Here is a 9,350-nt window from a genome sequence, read left to right on the forward strand (position 1 = left end):
ATGTTCTGGCATCAGGAGATAGAGGAATGATGCATTATGGGAATGTGACCTGCGCTACAGTACCATGAGTCATGTGATCTAAAGCTCATGACCCCAGAGTTATCTCATAGTTAGAAATTAATTGTTCAGACTTTATAGTTTATTTTAGCTTAGCTTATTTTATTTTTTAGCTCTTTTTTTTCTTTTTTCTTTTCCCTTTTTTTAGCATTTGTTTGGTTTAGTATGGTATAGTTTACCACATTTTTATTTGGATTAATTTGCTTAATTCACAGTTTAGTTTTATATACTGTAGCTTACCGTATATAATTTAATCTCCTTTACAGTAAAGACCCTATATTAACCACATGAGCCCTATACTTCTTGACCAAAGTCCCCTTTATCCCTCCCACAGCAAGTTGTGAGCCTACACGCTCACAACTTGGCACCTTGCAATGTTTTGTGAACTTGTAGATCTGCTATTTTTTTTGCAGAATGTTCACTCCAGAATGTTGCTATACGGTTCAGGTGGTTAAGATACAATGGCAGATTTATACCTTTGATTGTGTAACTGGCGTTTGCATGTTTGATGATAAAGTCTCCCTCAAGTGTCAAGTCATCAAGGATGTGACAATTCCTAGAATAACAAAAAAAGTCTCAACTAAACCCCCTGACTCGGCTATAAAACAAAAGGACCATGTTCATTTAAAATTCAAACAGACATCTGGGGGGAGACGTCATAGACGTCCATCCATTTAGCTCATTATGCAAATAAAAGTGGTTTACTAAACTTCAAGCATATTTTGATATAACAGTCCATGGTAAGGTCCAATCATGCTTATGAGAGCTGCACACACGTCATTTAGTCATTTCATCTTTGTGATTTTGTGAGTGCTAGCCGGTTTGGGAAACTCTTCATAGCCTACGGTATGCTCAGCACAAAGAGTTTCACTTCAAATTAAAGCAAAAAATTAAAATTACCAAAATTGGTATAATCAGAATTGTTCATTGGCAGAGCACAGCAGAATCACTTAATTTCTAAAATAAATCTGGAATGAGGCATACATTCATACGGAGACTCTTATTGTATAATATAGTTAGATGACATTTAATTAATTAAACTGGAATTGCTACACTATTTTTGGCAAGTAGGACACGCGCACGCACTTGTGCGTGTGTCTATGCTAGCATGTGTAAAAGTGTTTGCATGTGTGTATTTGCTTGTCAGCATCTGTGTGTCCACATTTGTTTATGTGTGCGTGCGTGCATGTGTGCGTACGTGTGTGTCGCTTGCACATGCACTGAGAAGGGAATGGGTTGGGGGATTCCCGCAGTGAGTGGTACAGTGTGTGTGTGCGCGTGTGCTTGTGTTTGTGCGTGTATGTGCACTCTCGTGTGTGTGTGTGTGTGTGTGTGTGTGTCTCTCATCCATCAGCACACACACTTCCCTCCTTCAGCGGCTTCTAAAATAGAACTGTGTGAACATGACCTCTCCCACACACACACACACACACACACACAAACTAGTAAACACACCCATAATGATGCCATTGTGTCTTTGTTTCTTTTCCAGAATGTGTGTGCGCGCCTGTGTGCGTGTTGTGTGAGTCTGCATATTGTGTTTGAGAGAGTTTATGTTATATAGATGTAAGCAATAACAGAATTCCCTTGATTTCTTTTTCTCTCTCTCTCTCTCTCTCTCTCTCTCTCTCTCTCTCTCTCTCTCTCTCTCTCTCTCTCTCTCTCTCTCTCTCTCAATCCCCCTCCAGCCACAGTGTCTGGACTTCTCTGTCAAGGTTCATCCATGCCAAAAGGTGTGGTGGCCCGGAACACACACACACACACACACACACACACACACACACACACACACACACACACACACACACACACTGGGCAGTCTCCTTGAGGGACGATCACTCCACTCACCAGAAACCCCTTTTCCTCTCTCATCCCTATCTCTATTTCTATCCCTCTGTCCCCCCTTCTCTCTCTCTCTCTCTCTCTCTCTCTCTCTCTCTCTCTCTCTCTCTCTCTCTCTCTCTCTCTCTCTCTCTCTCTCTCTCCCTCTCTCCCCCTCCAGACATCAGTGAATGTTGGACAGGAGGCTTTCTGGCGCCTGTCTTCTCTAGGAGTAAAGCAGAGGAACACATGGCTGTGTGCATGGGTACATACAGTAATACATGGCATGTATGACTGCATGTGTGTGTGTGCATGGGTACAGTACATGACACATGTATGACTGCATGTGTGTGTGCATGGGTACAGTACATGACACATGTATGACTGCATGTGTGTGTGTGCATGGGTACAGTACATGACACATGTATGACTGCATGTGTGTGTGTGCATGGGTACAGTACATGACACATGTATGACTGCATGTGTGTGTGCATGGGTACAGTACATGACATGTATGACTGCATGTGTGTGTGGGGCGGCTGTGGCTCAGGAGGTAGAGCAGGTCGTCCAATGATCCATGGGTCGGCGGTTCGAATCCCGGCTCCTCCTGTCTACATGTCGAAGTGTCCTTGGGCAAGACACTGAACCCCAAATTGCTCCCGATGTGCTGGTTGGTACCTTGCATGGCTTCCGCTGCAATCGGTGTATGAATGTGTGTGTGAATGGGTGAATGTAATGCACAATCTATGTAAAGTGCCTTGGATAAAGGCGCTATATAAATGCACAATTTTTTTTGTGTGTGCATGGGTACAGTACATGACATGTATGACTGCATGTGTGTGTTCATGGGTACAGTAATACATAACTATGACTGCATGTGCATGGCCATGGGTACACTACATGATGACTGCATGTGTGTGTTCATGGGTACAGTAATACATAACTATGACTGCATGTGCATGGCCATGGGTACACTACATGTATGACTGCATGTGTGTGTGCATGGGTACACTACATGATGACTGCATGTGCATGGCCATGGGTACACTACATGATGACTGCATGTGCATGGCCATGGGTACACTACATGATGACTGCATGTGTGTGCAGTGGTTCTCAACCTGTGGGCCTTTGATTCCACTGAATAGGAGCTTAAAGTACACTATATGCACAGTCATCTTCCTCATGGTTGCATTTGCTTTGCTGGATTGATCATTGTTATACCATACGTACGTATAAAACTGTAGTCCTTCCCGCTGCTGGCCTGTGTTCCAATCTGACCAAAGGCTCTTTGCTTTGAAGTTTACATCTTCAGGGGTGCTTATTCCCAAAATAACATAACACTGAACATTCATTAAAACATCCTGTTCAACTGGTCTGTCTGTCTGTCTGTCTTTTTTTTTAAAATAATTTTTATCCCACGATTTTGTAACCCATTTTTCACCCCTGTGTCAATTATCTACACACCTACACACCCTCCGCCAACCTAGTCCCCATATATGGGGGCCATGGGGAGAGCAACGGACTTGAACTCATGCTTCCTTCATGCCTGAGTGTCCAAGATGCTCCTGACAGGGGGGAGTTTCCCTGGTTGGACGTAGTGCGTGGAAGGAACACGTTATTCCAACCAGTTCCTTTTCCCTCCATCAGGCGCCCCGGCTGGCCAGGGGGAGGCAGTTTAGAGAGCAGGATTACTGCATGTTTTTTGTGAGGGTACCTACCCTAGGGGACATGGGGAGAGCATGCAAACTCCACACAGAAAGGCCCTTTCGCCAACCCCGCCTCGGGTATGGGCACTGATGACGCCGCCAGTACCCACAGCGTCCCAAGCGGGAATCGAACCCAGGACCTTCTAGCTGTGAGGCGACAGCACTACCAACTGTGCCACCGTGCCCATGTCTGTCTGTCTGTCTGTCACCATGTACTATATGTTTTTGAGTGGTGCAAACCACTCCAACAACCAGCTTTGTCTGTACCCGTGTACCTGTACGTGTACCTGTGTACCTGTACGTGGTACCCAAAAAAATGAGCATGGTTACTATGGTCATTGACATTACGTCAGACCACAGCTGATCAGGCTATATAAGACCTTGCACCACTCAGTTCACACGGGTGTGATTTTTATGTCACTTTTGCTTGCTGACATATTAGACTTCTGTCCGTGTTTGTCCTAGTGTGCATGCATGTGCATGCATGCATGCGCGTACACACACACACACACACACACACACACACACACACACACACACACACACACACACACACACACACACACACACACACACACACACACACACACAAGCCCATGTGCACACACACACACACACGGTGTGTGTGTGTGTGTGTGTGTGTGTGTGTGTGTGTGTGTGTGTGTGTGTGTCTGACAGAGAGAGAGTTGTTGTTAAGCTCAACCACTAATGGCTGTGGTTAGACTGTGGTTTACACTCACCACTATGCTGTCCTCAAACACTGGGACACACACACACTCTCTATGTCGCACACACACACACACACACACACACACACACACACACACACACACACACACCATCCGTAAACAGTCGCATGCATAAAACGTGTATGTGTGTGTATATATATATATATATATATAATATATATATATATATATAATATATATATATATATATATATACTGTATATATATATGCATACACACATAGGGGGGTGTGTGTGTGTGTGTGTGTGTGTGTGTGTGTGTGTGTGTGTTGCACCAATCCTCATTTGGACAGAAACAATGGGGCCTCTCCGATTACATCTCTCTTCACAGCCGGACAGGGAGGCGCTGTGTGTGTGTGTGTGTGTGTGTGTGTGTGTGTGTGTGTGTGTGTGTGTGTGTGTGTGTGTGTGTGTGTGTGTGTGTGTGTGTGTGTGTGTGTGTGTGTGTGTGTGTGTGTGTGTGTGTGTGTGTGTGTGTGTGTGTGTGTGTGTGTGTGTGTGTGTGTGTGTGTGGAGGAAAGGGTGGGGATTGGGAGGAGGGGGGTCCTCTCTCTCTCTCTATGTCACATACAGTCCCCTCTCTCCTCCTGTGTGGCGTCCCATTGGCTGAGTCCTGGCTTTATATTTATGCGATTGGTCTAGGCGGGGTATATATACACTGTGTGGGTTGGTTAACTCTGGCCACAAGTTTCAAAACTTCACTGACACACAGACCAACCAACAGACAGACAGACTGAATGACTGACTGAAGGGGAGTCTGAACTGGGACGACCACATCACCACACACTCCAAACAAGAAGCCTTGGCTTCTCTTTCAAGATACAGAGAGAGGACAGACAGAGAGAGAGAGAGATAGACGGAGGCAGCGTCATCGTCGACCGTATTCAGGGGAATATTCCACACCGCAACGTGTTTGTTCTCCTTTCTTTACAGTTTTTTTGTCTTCACTCTCTCCTCAAAGCTCGATGCTTTGCTTTGGGATCGGTCCTCCATTTGCATGTACATCAGCCCTCTGCGTCCTCGCTCCCTCTCTCCGTCCTTGTCTTGTCTCCTCTCGGACGACGTCGGCACTCATCTTTGTCAGAACTTTAAAAAGACGACAGACGTTTAGCAGAACTTGAGCAGGACTTAGTGACAAAAGACACACAGACACACACAAAATCTCACACACACACAAAACGGCCAGGAAGTTCTGGTGATGAATTTATCGGAGAGCGGTTTTGTGCGGGAGCCCAGAACTCTTCTTCTGCAGCCAGGCCGGACCCGTGTCTCCCGTGGAGGACATCATCCATGGAGCCCAGCGAGCTCCGACTCCGAGGTGGGATTCGAGCACGACCTCTCTGGGGATGCTGCCTCCTCTCCTGATGGCCTGGGAATGGAACACGACAGGAGGACGGGAAGCGCAGAGCACAGGGTCCTCCTGTCTCTCCGATCAGAAAGTTCAGAGGGAGTGATGGGGGCATGTGGTGGTCTGGAGACCCGGAGTAGCCCGGATTCTTGTGGTCCAAGCCGGGCCGGAGGAAGCTTGTCTGAGGGGAAGGCAGCAGGAGGGCCCGGGGCTGCGGGAGGGGAGCCAAGGATCCGAAGGCCCATGAACGCCTTCATGGTGTGGGCCAAGGACGAGAGGAAACGCCTGGCCCTGCAGAACCCCGACCTCCACAACGCTGTCCTCAGCAAGATGCTGGGTAAGAGGAACACATGCACACTAATAAACATGAAGAGACACATCACATCTGAATGTTGTAAAGCTGTGTAGTAAACCTAATTACTTTAAGACTATATTACTATAAGAAATGCAGAGGCAGCCATTGTACAGAAGACTGCAAACAGCCGACTGTTAACACCCTTCATGTACTTTATAATATATAATATCCTGCATCAATGCTTACAATAAATAATGCAGACAATTGGTTATTGAACATTATTCAGTAGAGCTAAAGTTGTATCACACACTTGAATGTTTCTTATGTTTAATGTTTCATTCCTGGTTAAATGCAATAACTCACAGAGGTTGTAAAATCTGTTTTTTCTTAACCTAACAATTCCTCTTGTGGATGGAGCAGAATGTCTGCTGTAGTTCAGCCAAAGCATGCAATTCCTACATGTCTACGATTTGGACCGCAGTCAAGCAGGATTTAAAAGAGACATCATGAGAGAGTTTGATGTGTGGCTCTTTAATCAATTATCATCTAATTGGTAACAACTGTCTCAGCTCTCTAATGAATCACAGCGCCAATCCTCACATTCACTAGTTTGGTAGTTTTGTGGATTTACAGAAAAACCAAATGTAATTTAATATGAAATGAATAGACTGCGGTTTGGTGTGTAATCAGTGTCAGATTCATGTATTTCTGAGAAGTGGATTTGCGGAGACAGACGCAACCTTTTTTAAATGATCTTTTATCGCATTCTATTCTGATACTGCAGTTTAGTTTTTAGATTAGTTAAAACAATACCTTGATGTGTATTGTAGTAGTGTATTTTGTTCCTTGTTTTTGTTCCATTTAGTTTTTAGTGTTTATTTCGGGGGGGGTTTCTTGTCTTTGTGTATTTGTTTATTTTATTACATACTGTATGTGCCATCGTAATAATGCTATTGATTTAGATTTTGATGATGATACATGTATACAATACATCTAATAATGTGTGTATCCGTGCTGTCCCCATGCAGGTCAGTCATGGAAGGCCCTGAGTGCGCCTGACAAGCGTCCATTCGTGGAGGAAGCCGAGCGCCTGCGCGTCCAACATCTGCAGGACCACCCCAACTACAAGTACAGGCCGCGTCGCAAGAAGACCGCCAAGAAGCTGAAACGGGTCGAACCAGGACTTCTGCTGCACAGCCTGGCCCAGGGAGGAGGGCCGGGGCTGGGCCTCTCTCCTCTGACGGGGGACAATCACTCGGAGGGCTCCGCTTATGGGCCACCAGGAGGAGGCCACCCTATGCACCATCCTCACGCCCACCACCTGCTGCCCTCCCTGGGCCACTTCAGGGAGCTGCAGACCCACGGGGGACACGCCGAGATGGAGAGCTACGGCATGCCGACGCCCGAGATGTCCCCCCTGGACATCATGGAGGACGGAGGCGGAGAGCCCGTGTTCTTCCCCCAACACATGCAGGAGGAGGCTGGGATGGGAGGAGGGTGGAGCAACGGGTACTATCACCACCATCACCACCTCCACCAGCCGCATCACAGCCATCACGGCGGCCATCACTACAGTGGCCATGGCTACCATAACTCTCTTCATGGGGCTGTAACACACAGTCAGGTGTCCAATGTGAGCTCCAGCATAAGCCCCGGTGTGAGTTCTAGAATGAGCTCTATCGATTCTAGAATGGGCTCCGTCGATTCTAGAATGGGCCCCATCAGTTCCAGAGGGACTCCAGGTTCCCTGGGTTCTAGTGACTGCAGGGTGACTTCCGTCCACAGTCCTCCTCACCACATCGGCCTGAGAAGTCCCGCCAAGTGCTCGCCCCCACTTCCTGATTCTTCCACCGCTTCCTTCCCCCATCAGTCTCCCGTCGGCCTCCTAGAGCCCCTCAAATCTCACCACGCGCCGCTAGGCTCCACCCCCATCAGCTACTACAGCCAGTTGTACGGAAGCGGCGGGGGTGGCCATCACCCCGCCCATTTCACCCCCTCTCACTTGGGGCAGCTCTCCCCTCCACCCGAAACCCCTCCCATCTCCTCTTCCGCTCTCCTCCCTCCGCCCGCTCACTTAGACCCTTCTGATCCAGAGTCTGCCCCTCACTTAGGTCCCTCTTCCTCCGCTGACTTCTGGTCCGAGGTGGACAGACATGAGTTTGACCAGTACCTGAGCATCAACCGGAACCGCTCAGAGGTCTACGGGGTCAACGTCTCCAAGGTTGGGGGTGGCCGTGGTGGCAGCAGTGGTGGCAGCAGTCTTAGTAGCATCAGTAGCATTATCAACAGCAGTAGCAGTAGTGGGTGTGAGGAAGGGAGCAGTCCACTCATATCTGCTCTGTCTGACGCCAGCAGTGCAGTCTACTACAGTGCCTGTATCACTGGTTAAATGCCCCTTTTAGCTCACTTAAATAGTCTTTTATCTCATCACTTATGTTGTTAAGACCTGGTTTCATTTTGAAAGAGGAGAGTGTTGTACAGTCACCAATGTCACACATGAGCTGAGACAGAGACACAACCTTCAACCCTTCTCCCGGAACTGGAAAATGTGGCTCCAGGAACAGTTATCACTGAGAGAAAAAAGACCAGTGTGACAACAGTTGTTTTCTCACTTTTCCATCTCATGTAACAAGTATGGTTGAGCAACCAATTATTTTTTTTAAGAAACTAATGCCGATTATTTCATTCCACATCTTGCATCAACATTTTGGCCATTCTTGACCACAGCAGACATTTTATATAAAAGGCCATTTTTACTACTGCCGCTGTGACAGTGTTCTATAATTCTTAATTGTGAAATGTTTAAATGTGATATGCCATTGTGCACACATTGAATCTGTAGCCATACTAATACCGACCCACAGTGGCTGTAGTATTATAACATGTCTGGTGACTGAAAGGTTGCTGGTTTGAACCAGCAACCTTTTTGGTCATGTACTGCATGTCTGAGGCAGGTTGTAAAATATACACTGTGTGTAACACAGTGATCAGGTGTCCACAAGCTCTACTTCCATGCACAAATCTCAGTCTTCTTTTTTTAATTCTTTTTTACACTACATCTCAGGACATGTTCCCGGGATTCTGCTGGCAAAATCATGCACTATGAAATGTAAAGCTTGATTTTGACTTGTGTGTGGTAGCATCATGCAGCGGAAAATAGGAGATCTACAAGATGATGATCACAATGTGTTGCGCTGCAATGTGTTGTGAGCTTGTAGATCGGCTATTTTAAGTATAAATCAGGCATTATACCAAATTCATGGATGGACAGATAGATGGAAGGACAGTCAGACTTGAATGAATCCCATATATTGCTGTAGGCACAGGTTCTGTATGCTACCAACGGAACTGGACCTGACAACACTAACCAGC

General features: G+C 46.7%; 1 protein-coding gene across 1 annotated transcript; it reads left to right on the forward strand.

The window, feature by feature from the left end:
• The first annotated feature begins 5,077 nt into the window (after positions 1–5,077).
• sox18 (SRY-box transcription factor 18) lies at positions 5,078–8,888 on the forward strand. Its single transcript, XM_079496007.1, has 2 exons — positions 5,078–6,020; positions 7,007–8,888. Exons 1-2 carry the CDS (start codon positions 5,534–5,536, stop codon positions 8,365–8,367), a joined length of 1,848 nt encoding a protein of 615 aa, XP_079352133.1. The 5' UTR covers positions 5,078–5,533; the 3' UTR covers positions 8,368–8,888.
• Positions 8,889–9,350: the final 462 nt, after the last annotated feature.

This window comes from Electrona antarctica, assembly GCF_951216825.1.
Source record: "Electrona antarctica genome assembly, chromosome: 2".
Lineage (NCBI taxonomy): Eukaryota > Metazoa > Chordata > Actinopteri > Myctophiformes > Myctophidae > Electrona > Electrona antarctica.

Bases quoted from the DNA above. Each gene is read 5' to 3' on its own strand.
- sox18 (XM_079496007.1), top strand. From the start codon at position 5,534: ATGAATTTATCGGAGAGCGGTTTTGTGCGGGAGCCCAGAACTCTTCTT. The intron at 6,021-7,006 runs GTAAGAGGAACA...GTCCCCATGCAG, and splicing joins TGTCCTCAGCAAGATGCTGG to GTCAGTCATGGAAGGCCCTG.